Below are 22,349 nucleotides of genomic sequence, written 5' to 3' on the forward strand. Positions count from 1 at the left end.
TTCACAATTTGTGCCGTCACTCATATTTGCATATTAGTCCGTAAACTACCCATATGTAAAACTGTATAAAAATGGCTGTGTGATGATGTGTTTCGTTTTGCAGGTCTGGAAGTTGGGCTGGTCCCCCAGACCTAGTGGAGAGTTTGGAACAGCTTTGCCTGAAATCCCTGTGGAGTTTTTACAAGAGAAAGACGTCTTTAGAGAATTCCTCTATCGCATTAACACTCTGGGTATGAGAGACTTTACGCAGTGTTAGTTAAGGTTATCCTAAATACTGACTTAAACATTTTCCTAAAAATGTGAGAGTAGTAATGCACTGATCGGTATCTGTCGATTAAAGCAATTCATCACACTATCGGCGATCGTTTAAAAACAGCCGATGATCAGTGCCGATATACTGTCAATCAAAGGAGGACAGGAAAATGCAATTTGTGCTTTATATACAGAAAATGTTAAAAATGTTAAGAACTTCACCAGTTGGATATTTATTATTAATCGTTATTATATCATTTAAAAACATTGGTAAAATTGAGAAATATTAATTTAATATTCAGAATCTGTATTGGCAGATGTTACTCCGAATAATCGGCTATCGGTATCAGTGGTGAAATGTAGTATCAGTGCATCTCTATTAAAGAGTTTAGTTTTATTTTTCCATCTGCTCTCTTTGCAGGGTGGAGCAGTCGGACACAGTTTGAGGAGACATGGGCTACTCTGTTGGGGGTTCTGGTCACTCAGCCAATCACGATGGATCAAGAAGAGGAGAGCCAGCAGGAGGTGAATTACTAGATGTTATCAAATATAATATCAAATATAAAACATAACATATATACGACATAAAAAGTTTTTGTTACTGGGATGTGAGTTTTGAATGAGACGTATCTGCATATATTTGCATTGCAGGAGGATCTGGAGAGGACGCAGATAAATGTACTGGCGGTTCAGGCCATCACCTCTCTAGTGTTGAGTGCCATGACTCTACCAACAGCTGGAAATCCTGCCGTCAGCTGTCTTGAACAACAACCTCGCAACAAGATCCTTAAAGCTCTGGACACTAGGTGTGTACCCACAGAGTAAATGTCTCTGAACTTTCCCCGCTGTAAATTGTTAACCCCAGTGCGAATGGTTATGAGTAGTTGACGGTTAAAAGGGGTCTTAATCAGTTTAATTGTTTCAGAAGTGAACAGTGAGTTTTGTGTTTGGCAGATTTGGCCGTAAGCTGAGTGTCATTAGAGGTATGGTTGAGCGTGAGATTCAGGCCATGGTGTCAAAGCGAGACAACATCGCCACACACTTCCCCTATCAAGCTTGGGACCCCGTGCCATCATTATCGTCATCGACAGCTGGTCAGTCCTCGGCAAAATTATTTTATTTCTCTGTAGGATAATGGTTGGATTTACGACCGTTCCGATTTTGTTTATGTCTGCATATTCAGGCACCCTCATTAGCCATGAGAAACTACTTCTGCAAATAAATACAGAGAGGGAGATGGGCAATATGGACTACAAACTGGGACAGGCAAGTAATCCAGAACCACGAAAAACTTTCTAAAGCAGTTTTGAATGCACTTTTCTGTCTGCATGTTATTTACAGTTGTGCTCTTATACTCTCTGCAGGTGTCCATTCACTCAGTTTGGTTGGGGAATAATATCACCCCTCTGAGAGAAGAGGAGTGGGGTGAGGATGAGGAAGATGAAACGGATGCTCCGGCACCTGCCTCACCTCCACTGTCACCAATAAACTCCAGGTCAGAATACTGATTGTGCTCATTGCATGATAATGAGGTGGCCTCCTGGTTGTAGTTATGCAGCGTAAACCCTTAAAGCAACACTATAGAAACTTTGCTCACGACTCCCATGTGATTGATAAGCGCAATTGTCTGTTAAAAGTGTCATAAATAATGTTGCTGTACAAACTTCCCTGTATGCAGCGCATACTCTTCCGCAGGCAGGGGATGGGCGGGGCTTTGTGTATAGACCGGAAGACAAAACTTACGGAGTGTGGTTGTAGCCGCTATGAGGCTGCTCAGATAGCAGCGGCAGTAGAATTTGTGTTTCAAATTTTACTCTGTATAAAAAATATAAATATTTCAAGCACTTAGTATTTATGTGATAATAATAATAATCATTATTGGGTCATTCCTACTGTTCGGTGCCATTAAAGGAATTTTCAACATACATTTTTCATGCTAATTTACTCACTTTAGTCGGAAAAAAACGTAAGGTTTTTGATGAAAACATTCAAGGATTATTCTTCATATAGTGGACTTCAATGGACTCCAAAAGTTGACTTCAAAATTACAGTTTCAGTGCAGCTTCAAAGGGCTTGAAACGACACCAGACGATCACTAAGGGTCTTTTCTAGTGAAGTGATCTGTCATTTTCTAAACATTTACTCAATACTTCCGCCTATGTCAAGTGTGACATTTTCAATGTTATAAAGAATAAAACTTTGTTACATAATTTGTTATAAAACTACGGCTACCGTAGAAAGAACATTGTTAATTTGTAGTTACTAGGATTTAACGGTCTGAACCCTGGCTCCAGACCAGACCCGACGTAATTGTCTTCTTACCCTGTTTAGGAAGCACCGTGCTGGTGTTGACATCCACTCCTGCTCCCAGTTCCTCCTGGAGCTCTACAGTCAGTGGATCCTCCCTGGCAGCCCCAGCAGCAGGAAAACCCATGTTGTGCTTGTCAGTGAAGTGGTCAGATCGGTCAGTTTCCTGATTGAGATTTTAATATTTTTTATGTGCTCTTGCATCAGACAAACAACTTTTGCAAAAAAGTCAATAAAACACAGCTAGTGACTCAGTGGCATTCAGTTTTAAAACTATAGATCCAGAGGCTGGGACAAACAGCTTAAGTGTTTACCGTAGAGGTTTACCACTAGTGTCTCTTCTACACGCTATAAGTGTAGTTCACTTATATCCTCTGTTTGTCTGTCTCTTTTAGCTGCTGGCAGTGTCTGATCTCTTCACAGAGAGGAATCAGTTTGATATGATGTTCTCCACTCTGACTGAGCTGCAGAAGGTCCATCCACCAGAAGATGAGATCCTCAATCAATACCTCGTACCAGCTATCTGCAAAGCAGCGGCTGTGCTAGGAATGGTGAGGGTGTCTATGCACACCCAACCTCCCGTAGTTGCATAAATAAGTCATTGCAATACCCAAAGCGTTCATTACTAGCAAACACTGTATTTCTGTGTCATCAGGATAAAGTTATCGCAGAGCCCGTGTGTCGTCTGTTGGAGAGCACCTTACGCAGCACTCACCTGCCCAGTCGAATTGGAGCACTACATGGGGTTCTGTATGTGCTAGAATGTGATCTACTAGACGATACGGCACGCCAGCTTATTCCAGCTGTCAGTGACTACCTGCTCTCCAACCTAAGAGCTATTGCTCAGTAAGTAACTTGCTTGTTGGAAACAATGGTGGTGCCCATATACTTCTATTGTACAGACACAAAACCAGTGGAAGTGAATATGTAGTGCCGTTATTCGGTCATCAACATTCTTCAAAAACCTTCTTCACTCGATGTTTGTAGCTTTATTTAATAGAGTATAGGGTTAGAGGTTAATACTTGGCATCCTGCATTGGATGAAAGACTTCCCACTGATACTGTCTCTCTTAAGAGGTTATGGCCCCATGCAGTCAAAGCTAATGCCAGAGCTTCTGTGGCATGCTGAGACTCAATAACTGGTTCACATCGGCAATCACAACATATGCCCACACGCCACATGGTCATCAGCTCCTCATTAGCTATAATGGATGGTGTCTTACTGAGATCTGAGATCCCTCATTAGAGACCAGGCCTAGAATTAGAACTAGATAGCCTCACTATAATACATGAGCATGTTTAACAAAGTCTGCGTTTCTTTCAGCTGCGTGAACCTGCATAACCAGCAGCACGTGTTGGTGATGTGCGCCGTGGCCTTCTACATGATGGAGAACTACCCTCTGGACGTCGTGTCAGAATTCAATGCCGGGGTCATTCAGGTGAGAGAAGATTGGGGATATGTTATACAGTGATCAGTCTGATTCTGGACTTGATTCATTTCTTAACGCTTGATGTCACTGCAATTTCAGCTGTGCTGTGTGATGCTTTCGGCTAGCGAGGAGGCCACACCATCCGTCATCTACCACTGTGTCCTACGAGGTCTGGAGCGACTGCTTCTCTCCGAGCAGCTGTCACGCGTGGACGCGGAGACGCTGGTCAAGCTGAGCGTTGACCGCGTGAACATGCCCAGTCCACATCGTGCCATGGCTGCCCTGGGTCTCATGCTTACCTGCATGTACACAGGTGTGGCTGGAGAGGAAGGCAGGACACATTTCAGCTTCATCTTTAATACTTACCCACCCTACTAACGTCAACAGCCAAAAAATTACTCCCTGTAGATGCTCACACTACTAATATAGCACATAGCAGCAGATTCCTCAATATGTCTGTATTTTATTTTGTTAATTGATGTTCCTCTCTAGTCTTTGAGAGGTCTGATTTATGTGATTTAAAGGTTTCGTGGAATGCTCTGATTTCAGAGTTTTGTAGAAGTCTTTTTTTTTTGCGAATGAATGTACAGAATGGATACTAACTGTAGGCCGTTATAATTTTGCTCCACAGGGAAAGATAAGGGAAGTCCTGGGCACCCTGTCGATGCAGACCCTACAGCTCCGGACAGCGAGTCTGTAATTGTTGCCATGGAACGTGTATCCGTTCTCTTTGACAGGTATGTCTCCTTAAAGAAACATTCTTAGTCTTGTTACATTTTTGTAAGAATTTATGGTGCCATTCAAATGATTTGTTCGAGGAAAATCTCATCGCCATTCCAACCACAGGATTCGTAAAGGCTTTCCGAGTGAGGCACGTGTGGTATCCCGGATCCTTCCTCAGTTCCTGGATGACTTCTTCCCACTCCAGGACGTTATGAACAAAGTAATCGGCGAGTTCCTGTCCAATCAGCAGCCTTACCCCCAATTTATGGCAACAGTGGTCTACAAGGCAAGTAGTTGGCTCAGAAATTGTTTTTGTTTTCTTAGTCCGACAGTTTCTGTGTCAATATGGTGCATGTTTATTTTAACAGGTATTTCAGACACTTCATGCAACTGGCCAGTCCTCCATGGTCCGTGATTGGGTTCTACTCTCTCTATCGAACTTCACGCAGAGAACACCTGTCGCCATGGCAATGTGGAGCCTGTCTTGTTTCTTTGTCAGTGCTTCTACCAGCCAGTGGATCTCCGCCCTGTATCCTTAAATAATGGCATTTATCTGTACACATCTCTGTTTTGTGATTTTCTTTATTGGGACCATAATGATATTGTAGAGTAAACTGTACACTAAAAGTGTGTTCACACCAAGCACGAATGAAGCGTTAAGCGCGAGTGATTTACATGTTAAGTCAATGCAAAGATGCAATGACCTACTTGTGGTGCGATTCGCGCGTATGAGGCGGCGCGAATGACGAAAATTGAGCGTTTGTGTGATTTGCGCGAGTTGAAAAATCTGAACTTTGGCAAAAATTTGTGCCGCGTTATCCAATCAGGAGCTTTCTCTATGAGGGCAGTGAGCGGGCGGCAGAAGCCCCTCCCATGATGCGAGTAAACTCAAAATGTTCAATCGTCCAACTACACGCGAATAGCGCTTTACCACGTTTGGTGTGAACACTATTACTGTTCCGTGCTTTTTTCCTTTATTTCTTCTTTTTCCCTTGTTTTCCTTAACTTCCCATTCCCTTTAGTCTGCCTCACGTTATAAGTCGCATGGGGAAGTCGGACACAGTGGACATTAGTCTCTTCTGTCTTGTCGCTATGGATTTCTATCGACACCAAATTGATGAGGAGTTTGACCGAAGGTCCTTCCAGTCCGTCTTTGAGATGGTGGCGTCTCCTGGTAGTCCTTATTACCAATTGTTGTGCTGTTTGAAGAGCATTCATAAAGACACATCCTTATAATATAAAAAATCCAAAACAACAATACACCATAAGACATAAAAAATAACACAATAGACCAAAATACTTTTATTCCAATATGGTCCATACAAAAGCTTCACAGTGGGAGGAATGGCCACAATAAACTATTAATTTGGATTGGATATGTGGAGGTGTATTGGTTGCTATGAAAAGGATACAAAAGGTCATCGCCCCTAATAGTTTATAGTTGTTAGAGACAGTGGGACCAATATAAACCGCAAAACATCCAAACAACCTCTAGTCTGTAATAATATTACAAAAATACTACAACTGTAAAAAAAGACTGACTTTAGGTAGTGGTGACTTAAGCTTGCCTCCATATAATGCAAAGCAGTTTTGTTCACCGTAATCTCCATATTAATGCTCTTCCCTTGAAATCTGAGAATGTTGTTGTGGCAAGACTGCATAATGCAAGTATAATCTAGTTGCAAATGTTTTCTGTTTGCAGTCCAGACTGACAGTGTTTCTTGTTTAATAAATTCTGTTAGAACGTAATATTCCAGAGATTTCCCAAAAGTTTCAGTTAATAATAATACAGATGACTTTTAATTCAAGCACTACAGAGAAGTCAACTACTTACATGTTTCATCACCACCTGCACTTACAAAGCTTGACCAGCTTTTTAAGCTATTGGGAACCAACATGACATCAGTGCATCCTGGTATTTTCCACCCTCCTCTCCACCAATCCAAACTCTCCTGCTCCCACAGAAATCGAAGATGCTCTTCTTCATCTTCATAGACCCACTACTCCGTTCGTTGAATATCATTCCTCTTGCAATGCCGATGCATTTTTTTGCCTTTAGTGTTTGCCAGCACTTAAAGCAAAAATAAATTGTACATTGAATTTATCCCCCTCGAATGTGGGAAGATTGCTAAGTCTTGAATTTTTGTGTATTTAAATGTACAATGTGTATGGCGACTTAATGTTTCAGCGCAATGTTTCCACAGAGAGGCGTAAATTGTCTAAACGTTGATTTTTCTTCTAATTTAATTGTTTATATTTGTTCGTTTTTAAGTTGACTTGTTGGTTTTATTTTTAAACGGAAGAAAAACAATTCACAAATGTGAATCTCTGAAGCCCTTTTGTACGGTTGGGGTTTGAAATAGCCATAGCGGTTTGCGTAGAGGTTTTTTTTTAGATTTTGTGGTTTCTGCATTGGGAACCCACAGCTGAGATCTGTATGACATAATGTGTACTTTGCAACACATTTATTTTATTCGTTACATTTCTTTTAAGAGCTCAGGACGTAAAATCGGATCTAGTGTAATGACTGGAAAATGTATTTTAATCTAGAGAGTGTTTACATCATGTACAATTTGTGTAAAAGAAATAATATTTGTGATGAATTGAATAAACTGTGACCCATCGGTGGACACAAGATGGTGTAAAGTGGAGGGCCATTGTAAATTAATGTGCGCAATAACCCAGCCTTCAAATTGTGGAGTGACACAATCACTTTATTTTTGTCTCTGTGGCATAGGAGCCTTCACTGTAAATAGAAACCTTGGACAACCTATAGATATCTTGTATATTATGAACTTGAAGCATGCTGTTGTCTGCTTTCAATGTTGAATTCCTATTTTATGTGATGTCACAAAATGGGGACTTTTGTGATTGTTAGAGGGAGGACTACAGGTCTACATGGGCACCGCATACCTGACAAATTTGCACTCATGGCATGACTGAAAGATCAAATTTGCTGGTCCTGTTGGGTAGTGTACAGACTACTAAATATATGTTATCTGACGTGATAAGGAGTTTGCTTTGTTGTGGTGTACATAGCACTTGATATTTTCACTGTTTAAAAAAAAGCCTTACCTTGTTTGAAATTGGCGTAATTGCCCCAGGCCAACTATTGACAGTCAGTTTCACAAATTGTAGCACCATTTAAAAAAAACATTCAGTTAACCAAATTGATGCACTGCTTAAGTGCTTCGATACGGCAATGCATTTGGGGGTCCGGAATAACTTGAATGCCTTTCAACACAAACCATCGTTGTGGTTGGACCAAAATACTGCAAATCTCTTAAGTGAGGCAAAAATATCAGCTAATAAATACGTTTTTCCTGTTTAGTTTGTTTGTCCTGGAAGCTTGATCTCAGAAAGGGGGACACTGACTGGTTTATTGTGTCTCAGGTGATTTTTTTTTTTCACACCCCTTGTTCATACCCAGCAAATCCATGCAATACACATTTGACACTATTTATTGATTGTTTTCCCCTGTAGTAATAATCTTTCAGAGAAGATTAGTCCATCATAATTTAGTTACACACAAAGGTTGGTGAGAATAGAATATTGAATGTCACTCACGTAATGGGTTATTTGGGGAGGATGGCAGCTGTCCCTGCAGACTATAGGATGCCATGATGGTCTAGCACCGGAGCCTTAAGAAATCCCCATCTTTACAAGCTGTGGACAGTCAAAAAGGACAAGAAGTTGATGTATTTATTTTAATGGATTGTTTTAATGTCTTGAATCATAAAAATACTATAATATAGAAATTAATAAAATATTTTAAATGTTTGATTTGTCTAATGGAATGTTTTTTGCTTAATACATTTTTTTGATCAGATTACTGTTTTCAAAGATTCTCTTCATGATTAATCATCTTTATAAATATTGATGCAAACTCTTGGTGACTTATATTATTTGCCCCTTTATAAGGTAAACAGCCACAGCTGTGTCTACATATACACTTTTCATTTGGTGTTAAAAAGTGTATTACTACTAATAAATCATACCTATATAAATTAGTATGCTATAATCGGGATGAGGGCGAATGCTTTCTTAAATGCTTAGCTGAGAAAAAGCGAAACTGAATGATAAATTAAAGGAACATAAAGGTTTATCTGTCTGTAATTAAACTCCGTTCCAGAATCGGTCTTGGATGCATTTTGACAAAATTCTTAAGATGAAATAATAATGTCAAGGAAATGCGGCGCTGTCCTTAAACTGTAGATTCCTCCTCCTCCTGCTGTCCACAAACCAGCTGCCCTCTCCTTTTGTTTACTCCTTCTGCACAAGAAAGGTTACCATGCCACTAAACTTCACATCAGCCGAGGATGCATTCAAAGCAGGTAAGAATAATAATGATCATTCTATGTACCTATACTACACAACCTAAAATTGTTTGTATAGCACTTCTGTTAAACTTGTTTCGTCAAGAGTCAAGTTTTTAGGAAGTGCTGGCTAATCTAGGCTAGCAATGTAGCCATGGGAATTCCTTGCGGGTTCTGCTGATAATAAAGTAGACGTATTCGGTAACGACAGTGTCATATAACTATTGCATCTATTTGATTTATCTGAGGTGATCGTCTTATAGCCTTTAACGAGGTTTTTGTCTGCATATATGTTAGTTTAACAGTCTTGCCTGTTACTGGCTACTGATGCCCATAATTCAATACCGTTAGATGTTACTCACTGGCCAGCTGTTCCGCCGTAAAACAATACCGAGCAACCTAAAGCTACCAACCTTCATTAAATATTTAATTTACTTGTATAGTTGAAGTGTTCATGTGTGCACGCTGGTGTTTTACATTTTTGTATCTCGCGCTGGTACTTTTGAACACCTGTACCATAACTTTTGTGGTCAGTTGGCGAGTTTCAGTCAAACTGGGTTTGGTTTTTTGTGGTGGTGATTGACAGTCGCGGAAGCCAATGAGCGATGAAAAAATGTTTAGTGACAGTTTCACTGTCATGGTTACATACGGCATTTGAACAATGGGAAAATGAGGGCGGGACTTATATGCTTAGCAAGAGCGTATGAGTCCAGTTCGCCTCGTAAACTTTTGAGAAGTCATACTTACAAAAGACAAAAAACATCGGACAGTGTCAGACTATTAAACATAAGAGTCTATGTGTGTTAAGGTTTAAGCGTGTAACTCCACTCTTTTTATTTTTATGACATCGCGTGTTTGAACTACTATTAGCAAACTTTACGGTTCTGTTACGTCTGTTTTTTTAAGCCAGCTGTCGTTTTAGTTATGCACGGGTTGACGTAGACATTGCTTCATTTTAAAAGTATTTATTTTTGTTCTTGAAAAAAGTTGGCTAGATTGACCATTGTGAGTGGTTGCAGATACGAATGGTAATGCAAGTTCTCCTGTTGCCTAGCAACGCTACTCTGCCTCTCACCTGTGACAAAGGTAGGCTCTGCTTGAAAAGTCATGTGGTTTGCAGGTGTGCGAGAGCGGGTAAGAAGTCTTTACAAAAGGTTTTTAGGCGCTAAAGTTAAGCACAAGATTAGTAACAGAAGTGTTAATAGTTTAATGAATAATCAAGTTAGAAAGCTCATTTTACATTGAGCACCTGTATTAACTTGTTTAACATATTTTTATTTAATTTAATGCTGTTGGTTGTCAATTTATTAATGAGATTTCCTCTCATCCCCAGCTGAAGGTGTTCTGTGAAAATTCAAGCATGCACCTGGTTGATGACTTATACAAGAGATCTGGAGCAGGAAGTATGACATCACTCTACCAGCACATTTAATGCTCCACCTCTGGAGTTGTCAGTGTGAAAGAGGGAACAAAAGATGTTCAGACAATCAGAGCAAAACAGGAGACGTGGGAATGCCCAGACATTTGCTCGCATAAGAGGGGTGGAGGTCGCTAGGGGAAGGACAGGCTACGGCTTCACGCTTTCTGGTCATTCTCCTTGTGTGCTGAGTTGCATCTTGAAGGGAAGTCCAGCTGAGTATGTGGGCCTTCGTTCTGGAGACCAGATACTTAGTGTGAACGACATCAACGTGTCTAAAGCGTCACACGAAGATGTTGTCCAACTGATCGGCCGTTGCACAGGTGTACTTCACTTGGTCATTGCCGAAAGCAATTATAATAGCACGCACCTAGATTCATGTTCAAGTGATGAAGAACTGGGGTTCAATGACCCCAAGAGTCACTGGATGAGGCCGAAGATGGACTCGAAGACGCTAGGTATAAACCGTGCTGAACGTGTTGTGGCAGAATTGCAGTCTGGTGGAATCTTTAACATGATCTTCGAAAATTCCAGCCACTCATCCAGCAGCTCGGAAAAAGCTTGTGTATCTGCCTCTAAAACAAGGGCTCGCTCAGAGCCTGACCTGCCTTATAGTAATGCTAGCGTTCGGAGGAGTGACCCCAACTTGCTCACCGAAGAAGAGATGGCCAAAGTGCTCAATGATGACACTGTGTTTGTGGATGTGTTTGAACAGCAAGATGAATTTGCTCAGACAGCCGACTCTGCCGGGATCCTCAATGTTGGCATGATTGTAGGTTATCTAGGATCTATTGAATTAGCTTCAACGAGTGCCAATTTGGAAAGCGACAGTCTGCAGGCAATCCGGGGCTGTATGCGGCGTCTCCGTGCTGAACAAAAGGTGCACTCACTGGTCCTGCTCAAAGTTATGCATGACTGCGTGCAGCTCTGCAATGACAGAGGTGCCGTTCTAGCAACTTACCCTGCCGAAAAGTTAGCATTCAGTGCTGCGTGTCCAGATGACCGCCGCTTCTTTGGCCTGGTCACCATGCAGGCCACAAATGACCATGGCATGTTTAGGCGTACTGAGGAGGAGCAAAGCTTGCGAACATCTTGTCACGTCTTCATTGTGGACCCGGAACTCTGTCATCACAAGATCCATCAGAGTGTTTCCCGGCGCTTTGGGTTCGATTGCACTCCAGACCCGGATACTGGTGGATGCTTGGAGTTTCCACCAACTTCTCAACCGCTGTTACAGTTCGTGTCTGTGTTATACCGTGATATGGGAGAATCAATCGAGGGTATGCGGGCTCGAGCTTTCCTTGATGGTGACCTAGATGCCCAGCAGAACAATAGCACGAGCAGCAACAGTGACAGCGGCATAGGCAACTTCTTGCCGGAGGAGAAGAGTAACAGAGTCCTCTTGGTTGACCTAGGTGCTAACCCCGGTCGCCACATTCCCACCGGATTATGGGAGAACCAACCCGGACCTCGTAACCAAAGCGTGCTGGGAGGTCTTTCACAACCACCTCCAATCTCACATCATAATGGCTACCGCCCCGACCAGTTCTTAGACCACCCTCAGCCACATCCGCATACCCACGGAGACCCACCTCCACTTTCTAGCAGGCATCTAAATTCCTCCTCACAGCTGGATGCGTCAGGCCTTCCTTCACACTCTCACCACTCCGCCCATGGCAAGAAGGTGGCAGGGGCATCAGGCCAGCGTTGGCTGCCTGTTCACGTTCTGAGAGACTGGCGTCAAGGACACAGCAGTGATCAGGAGTCTTATGCTGAGTCCACAGACGGATGGTCTAGCGCTAACTGTAGCACCCTGCCACCACCCATGAATAAGATTCCAGCCGATCGGTACCGTGCTGCGGGCGAGATCGCCTCACAGCCTCACCGGCTTCATGCACAGAAGGACGAGTGGGCAAAGAAGCTGTTTGGGGAGAGGACCCTACGGGATCACCAGCAACAACAGAACAATGGCAGAAGAACTAAAGATTCAGACAAAAAGGTAGGAGATTTCTTTAGGATGCTGTTCACAGAATTTGATAGAGTAAAGTGGTTTAATTCTGGAGTAGTTGATCACAAATCAGTCACAGCAGTTACTGATCCTAAAAATTACGAGCACTTAGTAAAACATAATTTTAGATTTGAAACTGGTGCATTATGCTGGTTTCACGTGCCATGAATGTATTCTTCAAACCACTTGTTTGATAATAATAAAAGACATAAACTAGTGCTTGGATATCACCTTTTCCCTTGTTCTTATTATCAGGCACATCATGATCTTTTTGGGCTTTGTGTCAGAAAGAGGAATTCTGTCAGTTAGGTGACATGCTTAGCCAGGCTGAAAATACTCCCATTACTGTGCACAGTGTGTTGCCTCTGTTGCGGTTCCTCAGTTGGAGGGAAGATGTTAAAACTTACCATGAGATGAGAAGATTGAGAAACAAATCAGACTTCATATCATCCCCACAGTTGAAATTTTTCAATTCAAATGGCTGTCAACTCCAGCTCTGCACTGATCTACCACTGGTTGCTCTTTAGAAAATTGTATGATTTACTTTCTTTCCTCCATGGAGCTAAGAAGGTGTCAAGCAGAATGTTCACACTGTTCTTTTCCGTAACCTGAAAGCAGACTTAAGCTAGGTGCTATCAATATCTAAAATGTAAAATGAAGGCAGTTCATTGTACAGTTCATTTGTAATACCGCTGAATTCATGTCGGATGCGAGATGTAAAAGCATGGTATCTTGATGCAAAAAGTGTGATTATGTACTTGTATGTCAATGTAATTTATGAGCGACGATTTTGCAGTGAATAACTGCTAGAACTACTTGCTTTGGGCCTGATTCTCGCACAAAGCTAACATTTGACTTGAGAAGATGCCTTATAGGGAATGTGATTTATAAGAAATAGGGCAGCATCGACATTCTGCCTAACAGTATGTATCATCTGTGCTATGACAATCGCTTCGGGGCCTGCTAAACACAGTAAAGACATTGACAACAATGGTTTTGAGTTTTTACGTTTTTTCAATTCATTCTTTGCTCGCTTGCTAAACGAATCTCTAGGCTTGTGAATATTAGTTTGCAGCTGTTCTGAATTGGTCATAGTGGTACTTGATAAAGCAAGCATCACTGTTGCTCATACTTAGGGTAAGGAATTTGACCTGACCTATGATATTTGCCTGTTGGATAAAATGGACAAAAATCCATAGAATTACATTGAAAGAGGGACTACTATGTCTATGGTGTAGAATGTTGAAGAAAATTGCAGTAGGTTTTTTATCCTTATGAGCATTCTGGTTGAGCGTTGTTGACAGCGCATATAGGCTATCTTTATCAGTCATGATTGCCAGGTTGTGAATGAAGGGGTGTGAGGTTACAATGATACATTTTATTGTCCTAGTCTAACCCTCCTTATAGAAGGTAATGAACGACAGACAAAACATAAAACTTGCCCGTCTTCCTCAGTCTGTCTCTTACTCGCCAACAGGCGGCACTATTGTGACACTGTCTGTTTTGCTGTCTTCCAGGTACCTTTTCTTGGACTCTAACAATATAAGGATAACTCTTCTCTTTTCAACCATTCTGACTTCCAAAAATAATAAACAGTATTCAGTTGTTAAAAGGAGGTTTACGGATGCAGTGTAGCTTAATCGCACGCAATTTTCAGATCCGGGACATCATTGACTGCCATTGTAGAAAGAATAAAATGGTAGTCAAAGGTGCCCGAGAGCTCTTTGTTTTCCTATAAATTCTTCAAAATATCTCATAATGTACGATATTATTATAAATACAATATTTGTTTCCTACTATGGTAGTGGATGATGCCCCAGAACTGAAAATTGCTAACTTTCTTCCAAATAGCTTTCTCTGTGTTCATTGGAACAAGAAAATGTATACAGGTACAGGTATAGTAAATGATGACAATTATTCATTTTTAGATTAACTATCCCTTTAATACAAGCACCATTTGTTTTTAAAAGTAGCAAAGTTAACACATTCAATGAAGTAAAGTTTATTTTACTCTTAGTCAAGACAGCTAATTTTCAGGTGAATAATATAATAAAACCCATAGCAATAAAACATATACGGATACTGTAGCAGATATTGCAAACACTTCAGGTGAACCATGTTTGTTTTGTGTCAGATATAAACATTAAATACAGTATTTAAAAGTATTTAGAAGACACAACTTTCTGGTTGTCGACTTTTTACCTAGGGGAACATGTTCACACCCATTATTAGTTGCTCTACTAGGACAACTTTGTGAAATTGAGATGAACAGATTTCACCTAATAAAAAGTTAGTGACAACAAATGGTTTAAAGTAACTAAAAAATTGTTCAGCTGTTAAAATCGTTGATAATGTCAGTGAGTATTGAGCATGTGTAGAACAGCAGCTTTGAGTATTATGTACAACGAATACCACTGAAGTCATGGCAAGACTTGATGAGGGGTGCAAACAGAAAAGTTCTCATAGACTGTCATCTGACTCATGACCACACTTAGATTCGAACATTCCAACCTAACATTTCTTTGTAGTGCTTTATTATATTCGAATGCCTTGACGTCTTTGCTTGCTGGATGGTAAACTGTAGAATTCCTGTCTAGCGGATTTCTGCAGAAAGCCTGCAATGTTTTACTGTATTTTAGTCAGGAAAAGAGAGCGACTAAGATGAGGATAGAACACAGAGAAACGGATAGATGGTGTGTTTATAGTGACATGTCTTGGTATGGTCGTCCCCTCTTTTTAGATCAAGTAAACAGGAAAGAAAGCTCCTCAGAGCTCCTCAAAGATAGCTCCTCCCTGATAAGTGTAAGAACTCTAGGCAGCACACAGTACGTCCCTGCTTCCCACAGGAATCCATGATGTTATCTTAACCCAGAGACTGACACAACTACACCTTAAAGGAACAGCTCACCCAAAATGGAAAATTCTGTCATTGTGTTGTCTGCTTGTGTTGTTCCTAACCTGTTATTTTTTTCTTTTGAACACAGAAGTATGTTTTTTATAATTTTGACAAATAACTGTTAATAGCTAAAAATGACAAATCAATTGCAAAAAGGATTTGTTTCTTGTTGTATAGTAACCAAAATGCATTTTTTGGTCCGTTTTAAACACGCCAGTAGGTATGGTATGATCAATATGGCACTTAAATTGTGTAATTACGTATAATTGAAAAAAGTATCTCTAAAAGAAGGAAAACTATTTGTGCTTTTGTTTGAATGTACCTTTTGCCACCTAATACGGTTTCATACCTGTAGGCATGGTCATATGAGCCTCGCTTTTCTTTTTTCTCATCCTTCGTTTTCATTTAAAGTATATTGATAAAACAAAATCCATAAATGTCTCATTTAACTGCAATGTACACAAAATAATAGACTTATTATTGATTTAAGGCAAATGAGCATCTGCCGATTAAATCGGGAACGTGTAGTGTTACAGTATGTGTTTTTCAGCTTTATGGTTTTTTTTTTTATTGCTCACAATTTTCACTCGGGAAGGTCGTGTAGTTCGAGGTATTTCCTTTAGATTATTCCACAACTCAGTGGTGCTCGATTGCCATGGAAACCACTGGAGCGATCAAGAAGCAGTCACTCATGTTTGGCTTCTCCATTCCTCGGTAGCATGGCCAATTGTGTTTTTAGTGATGCTCAATTTCAGTCTAGTATCATGACACCCATGCAAAAAGTATTATTATTCTCAGCTCTTCCTGAGCAACCCTCTTGTTTTAAAAAATGTAGTTGATTCCTTCATTTTAAGTCCAAATATTTACATTTATATACGAGTAAATCATTTTCTTGACTTGCGCTTTTTGTTTTGAGGCCTGCGTATTCTGTTTCCATAGCATGGATCATTTGTCATCTTCGGTCATGTTGTGTTTCCTTTTATGGTGCGTTCACCATGTGAGTGTGATAACATTGTCTTTTTTCATATTTGGCTTGAAATGCATCTGTATTGTGAGTGATAGCATTATGTAAATGCACTTGTTTGCATGAAATGCGAACACATACGTGCAGAACTGAAGTATGTAGTTCCCTGGCTCCTGTGTGCCACTTGTGTTGGCATGTTTGTGTGTGTGGATGTGTTTGTTAGCACATGATGTGTCATAATGAGGAGGCTGAACACACAGAGTTCTCATCGTATCTAGGCAACACAGGAGACCATTTGATTCCGCGGCTCTTGACAGCTTAGGTTAGCCATACTTCGGTTAAAGCTGCAATCTATAACTTTTGTCTGTTTATCGCCATCTCTGTTTGACACATTAAATTGCAGGTTACTTTAAACTTTGACCATTAAGCCTGAAGTATAGTTCCCTTTTTACGTGTACGCGAGGGACAGCGCACCGTGCGCATGGCGCAAATTTCATCATCAAATGGTATTTGCATACTGTACTAACCATCAGAATTAATTGTTACCTTTCGGACAAAGTACGCACCCGCAGGTCTGCATGCGTATTCCATTTCTTGCAGTAATTAGTTTAACCACCAGGTGGAAACCATGTCCTGGGAGCATCGATTTAAGGTAGTAGAGGAAAACCTGACCCCTGTAGGCACTGAGAGGTATTGCAATATGTCGCAATGCGCACGCATCGAAACCTTTGTATACGCATATGATTTGAAGGGAGTATACTTAACAGTAGTGGGTTTTTTATATCATAAAATATTATTTGTGAAATTCTGTTTGGTGCCACTGTTGGGAGATGAAATTGCACACTTGACTTTTACATGTAAAACCTCATTGTCATTGGGCCATCTTCATCTAAAGAACAATTAAGTAAGGAAAGCAAGAGCATCCTTCACATTTCTGTACTCACACAACCCCACATTAATATCCTCATGGTGTGAGTATACTCTTTGTCCTCTCAGACGCTCAGGTTCATGTGATCCTGCGCTGTAAGTAAACATATTGAAATCAAACAGAGCGAGGAGAGTTATTTACCGCGTCCTCTGTGTACTCCATACATGAATCGGATGAAGAAACCTGCCATCTTGCTTGAAAAACTAATTTAAAATTTTCGACCGTTATGTTTGAAGAGGTAGTAAATGGAGAGTGTTAAACAGTATAATTATGAGATCGACTAACCAGACTGATTTTGGTTATATGTGTGAAATATTTAATGAATGCAGATTGTAGAAGAGACTGCCTGATGGGTTAATCATGAGCTTGAAGGGACTGTGTTTGTTCAACATATTGATTTGTGTTCGTTTTAAGTCATTGTGCATACTCGCATGTAGGGCTGCAACAACGAATCGATAAAATCGATAAAAATCGATTATTAAAAATGTTGGCAACGAATTTCATTATCGATTCGTTGTATCGCGCGACTATAACGCGCGCCACATGTTTGAGTGGCGTGAGCGTGGCGTTTCTGTTGCGTGTCAGCTCTGTGGCGGCTGCGTCGTGTTTTCTGTATCTTTGCACACCAGCACCGTGCCTGACGCGGCGCTGGTGCGCTGCTGCTGCTATAGGTGACATAGAGGGAGGCCGCCGACAGACAAGGGTCTTGTATTCACGACATGTTTAAACTTTTTTCACATAACCTACACCTTCCAAAATCCGAAAAATGAGTAAGTAGGCTGTCTGTTTATTTAAATAACATTTCCAAATGTTTTGTAGCTTTATTACCTGATGTTGGACCGTCACTCAGATGACACACTAGACTACGTTGTTATTGTAGTGTGTCATATTTTTTTCCATTTTTAATCACATTGTTAAGAGCGTAAAAAACAAAAATAATTCAGTCACCAATACATTTTGGGGTTTAATACGAACCACAATTCGTATTAAGATGATTCTCAGATATGTTATTAAAGATGTAACGTAATCAATTGATGCACGAGTTTACTTTATGCAATATGTGTTTAAGATGGACATAAATTAATATTCCCATTCAATGCAATGTATCTTTTCATTGGATATAGCCTAAGCATTTTCTTGGAGGAAGATTTTATGGAAAAAAGTAGTTAATTGGAGTATTCATTTGCAACATTTTAGTAATAATATCTCATACTTAATAGGAATATTAATGTATAATTTATTTCAATATTCACTTGTTGTTTCTCCAAAAATGCATTATAAACATGATTTAAGTCCTGATGTTTTCTACAGTGGACATGTAAACCCCGTAACGTGTAGATGTTGGTTTAATGAAATTCAATTTGAAAATACGATCAAATAAATGATGATTAGCTTTCAAACATCAAAATGGCATTCATTAATATGTATTCGTGTACAAAATTACATATAAACATCTTTTCCTATTCTATTTTGCCTGGAAACGCTTCCAACACGCTTGCGTGTCTCGTGAAAAATAGGCGTCGATTCAATTCCTAGCATGCGCGCGTTTTCCGTGCGGCTCGTCTCACGCAGGCAGTGTGCAAGCTCTAACCTGTTAACATGGGAGCCGATTTAAAAACGGTCACGCCAGGCTTCTGAGACGCTCACGCCACGCATCTAGTGTGTCACAGGATTAAAAAAAGTTGATCGCGCCGCGCAGCATAGCGGAGAAAAAATAAATTAAAAAAAGCAGAGCGGAGGTAGAGGAAAGACCATCAGAGAGACCCGAAAAAATTCCAGAAAAAAACAGCAAACCATGAGAGGCTTCTTGATGGGAAATGCATCATGTAAACCACAGCCAGCTGTAATAATAATATAATAAGTAATAATAAAGCTTTTGAAATATGTTTTGCAATGTCAGTTCTATTTTTCAATAAAGGGTTGAAAATGAATGCTTTTAAAAATTTGTATCCGATTCATCGATTAATCGAACAAATAATCGACAGATTAATCGATTATTAAAATAATCGTTAGTTGCAGCTCTACTCGCATGTCAGTTTTTCATTTCAAGGAATTGTGCTTGATGTGCAAATATTAGTAGAAAGACCAAAATATTAGTCGGAAAAATTAACTGGCCAATATTTGTCCATCGTGCTAATTAGTTTTTATGAGAAGTGTAATATTTATTATTATGTTTTTTTATGTATAAGATATGGACTGGATTATGAGTTTGAGGATATGAGTGTGGGGTTGTGTTTGTTTAAGCAGAAATGACAAAAATAACCTTTTCAAACCAATTCCTTGAGCACTTCCTCTGCCTTCCATTGTTTGGACAAACAGATAATCCTACTCCAAACCCACGCAATTGTTCAAGCCAATGTTTCAATATTTGAGCAAGCAATGTTTTGATATAACCAAAGTGTTCACATCTTTTCATGTAGGCTAATAGAATGATTTGAAAGGGCATCTTAATTACTAATCTCTCTCTCTGTTTCACAGGGTGGAAGATTCAAGGGCATCACTATGGGTTTTCCTCAGCGTTCCTCAGGCAGACGATCGTTTGGTCGGTCCAAGCGTATTAGCATGGCTCGCTCGCTCGATGACCTTGAGGTGAGGTTCCTCAGTACTCCACATTTCTTTTTCTTCACTCTTGCATCTCCACCTTACTCTTTTTATCTCACTCTCTCTGACATAAAACTTCCCTGCATTCTGATTCAATCACTCAGAGACAGTGGCGATCCGTGACTTCTCTTCAGGGGAAGCATTTACATTTTTACATTTACATTTATTCATTTGGCAGACGCTTTTATCCAAAGCGACTTACAAGTAGTTTTTTTACAGTGACACATTACTGCAGAGCAATCAGGGGTAAGGTGCCTTGCTCAAGGGCCCTTCAGTCATGACCTGCTGGCACTGAGATTAGAACCTGCAACCTTCTGATCACAAGCCCAACGCTCTAACCCCCAGGCCACAATTGACCAGTAATGCGAAGAAGAGACTGCAAAAGCAGTAATGCGAAGCTTGGAAAAACATGTATTTTCCCCGTCATGTCAAAATATGTGCCTGCTGCAGACGTGTCGAAAGAGTTTTTATTAAAAGAGATGCTTAGGCTAATGTGTAATCAGAGTTAAGTGTTAATGCAGTGTCGTCTGAATGCAAGCGTCTCCTTTATCATAAACCTTTTCGACGCGTCTGCAGCATGCATGTATTTTGACATGATGCACACTGCTTCCCCTGAAGAGGAGGCACCCATCGCCACTGCTGAGAGAGTTAAGAATGATTACATAAAGAATGAGTGACCTATGCAATACATCAGAGAATAAAAACATCCAGGCATGCTGATACGAACAAATAAACACAAACACAGTTAAGCCTTTGGAGAATATGTGCTCCAGAGACCTTATTTGCTGTGCAGTGTGCTGTAGAACCGAATTGACATCACAGTGAAGATGTTCCAGTGTATTAACAGCTCTGGTCACACTCGTACATGGGAGTTTAATTTTAGACCATGCAGTCAAAGAGATAGAGTGGGTCCGTGTGTCATGTGATGCACACACAAGTGCGATGACGGCAGATTGCCATAGCAACGGAGGAGACGGCGAAATGTGGAGGGGTGTAATTTTCAGATGGAAATGCTCAGGGGCACGAAAACACTGAGAGAATGTCACATCTCAGTCTGGCCAGTGGATATTTTAGTTTCACGAGTTTGTTTAGTTTGTGTAACTAAAGCCTAGTTTGTAACTTAAGTTTTTTAGCTTTTTAAGGAACCTTATGTGTAAATAACGTCCATTTATGACATTACGATTGCTTTATATTATTATGATAGCACTGCTTATATAATTTATATTCAGAGGGACCTTGGTCTGTGTCAGGGTTTTTCAACCTTTATGGATTCATTGACCCCAACCCAATTTCTAAACCACACCACAGACCCCAGAAAGCTAGATCTTCTAAGCACGACTTTCATCATTTACAATAAAAACAATACCAAACATTATCAATACCATAATATTTTTTATAAGACCAAAGAATCTTTAAAACACCGAAAAAGTATAGAATTCTATGTAGTTTCTATTTGTATAGAATAGAATAGAATTTGATATATACTGTACAGAAAAAATGAAGAATTAATACATTCAGACATTTTTGAAATATTTAATATGAATATATTCTAAAAAATATGTATCAGTACTATTCTGAACAGTAACCATTTGTTTTTATACATTTAAACATGGTCATCGGAACCATTGTATGGTCAAGGAAGTGGACCCAATCACTTTTACCTTCTCTAATTCAACACAGATGTCACTCACCATGCATTCCACTTGGGGAATGCCTTATAAATAAAACTTCATTATACTTGCTCAACAACCCACATTTTACATTATGTGGGCTTTATTAGGTAAAGGGGGAGAATTGTCTTTGCAGGAAAACCCGAACCAAGGCTTTGGGATACGTAATTCAATATGGAGGATTTTAATTTACAAAAGTAACCAGCACCAAAAATACCCCTCCTGTGATTTTCCTGCCATTAGGGAGTGGTGTGGCTCTGCCGCATGACGTCATCAAATGCCGCCCCTTCCTCGCCAGGAAGATTTGAAACTGCAGTGACAGGTTTGAGAGGTTTAAGATGCCTATTTGTGGTTGCAATTCAAATCTGAATCGAGGACAACGTGTAAATATGTGCTATGCATTTGTATCTGCCAATATATTTTGTAAATACCAGTTTACACATTTGTGACAAGTTTTCTGCAACTTCAAATTCAGAAGACAGATTTGTGAGTTTTGTCCACGAGTGCAAATCTCAACATTTTTTATTTTACAAGTTTTCACATTGGGGCTCTGAGTGTACATTTTAGTATACAGGTACAAATACATACTTTACAAGTTCACAAATTAATATCTACACGCTCTCAAGTTTTGCTACTGATTTACCTTCATACAAAGCGTCAGGCAGAAACATCTCATTGTACAAGCAGAGTGAATCTGGGTTTGTCTTTCACCCACTAGTAAGCACTGAAGGAACGTTAGCCGCTTACAACAGCGGAAATTTACTTAGGAATAAGTTCATTGTTGAAGACTCAAAGATAGTTTTGTTGATATGAACATTTATTTTTGGAACTCAAAAT

General features: G+C 40.1%; 2 protein-coding genes across 7 annotated transcripts in view; both read left to right on the forward strand.

Annotated features, from left to right (window-relative positions):
* The window catches only part of htt (huntingtin), a 32,435-nt gene extending 23,974 nt beyond the window's left edge, over positions 1–8,461 (forward strand). For 3 of the 5 annotated variants that reach the window (XM_079461494.1, XM_079461496.1, XM_079461497.1), the window contains 15 exons: positions 104–230; positions 674–777; positions 904–1,058; positions 1,207–1,346; positions 1,436–1,518; positions 1,617–1,747; positions 2,584–2,716; positions 2,955–3,110; positions 3,215–3,405; positions 3,884–3,998; positions 4,089–4,320; positions 4,621–4,726; positions 4,836–4,998; positions 5,081–5,241; positions 5,735–8,461. In XM_079461494.1, coding sequence (XP_079317620.1) covers positions 104–230; positions 674–777; positions 904–1,058; positions 1,207–1,346; positions 1,436–1,518; positions 1,617–1,747; positions 2,584–2,716; positions 2,955–3,110; positions 3,215–3,405; positions 3,884–3,998; positions 4,089–4,320; positions 4,621–4,726; positions 4,836–4,998; positions 5,081–5,241; positions 5,735–5,948 — 2,211 coding nt within the window. In that variant the 3' untranslated portion in view covers positions 5,949–8,461. The remainder of the gene's footprint in view (positions 1–103; positions 231–673; positions 778–903; positions 1,059–1,206; positions 1,347–1,435; positions 1,519–1,616; positions 1,748–2,583; positions 2,717–2,954; positions 3,111–3,214; positions 3,406–3,883; positions 3,999–4,088; positions 4,321–4,620; positions 4,727–4,835; positions 4,999–5,080; positions 5,242–5,734) is intronic. The other 2 variants (XM_079461495.1, XM_079461498.1) reach the window with 1 other exon arrangement.
* Positions 8,462–8,986: 525 nt separating this feature from the next.
* rgs12b (regulator of G protein signaling 12b) overlaps positions 8,987–22,349 on the forward strand; it is a 40,745-nt gene continuing 27,382 nt past the window's right edge. The window contains exons 1-3 of one of the 2 annotated variants that reach the window (XM_079462694.1): positions 8,987–9,046; positions 10,362–12,444; positions 19,720–19,830. In XM_079462694.1, coding sequence (XP_079318820.1) covers positions 10,504–12,444; positions 19,720–19,830 — 2,052 coding nt within the window. In that variant the 5' untranslated portion in view covers positions 8,987–9,046; positions 10,362–10,503. Of the gene's footprint in view, positions 9,047–10,361; positions 12,445–19,719; positions 19,831–22,349 lie in introns of those variants that run through there. The other variant, XM_079462693.1, reaches the window with a different exon arrangement.

Source organism: Barbatula barbatula, assembly GCF_947034865.1.
Source record: "Barbatula barbatula genome assembly, chromosome: 8".
NCBI lineage: Eukaryota > Metazoa > Chordata > Actinopteri > Cypriniformes > Nemacheilidae > Barbatula > Barbatula barbatula.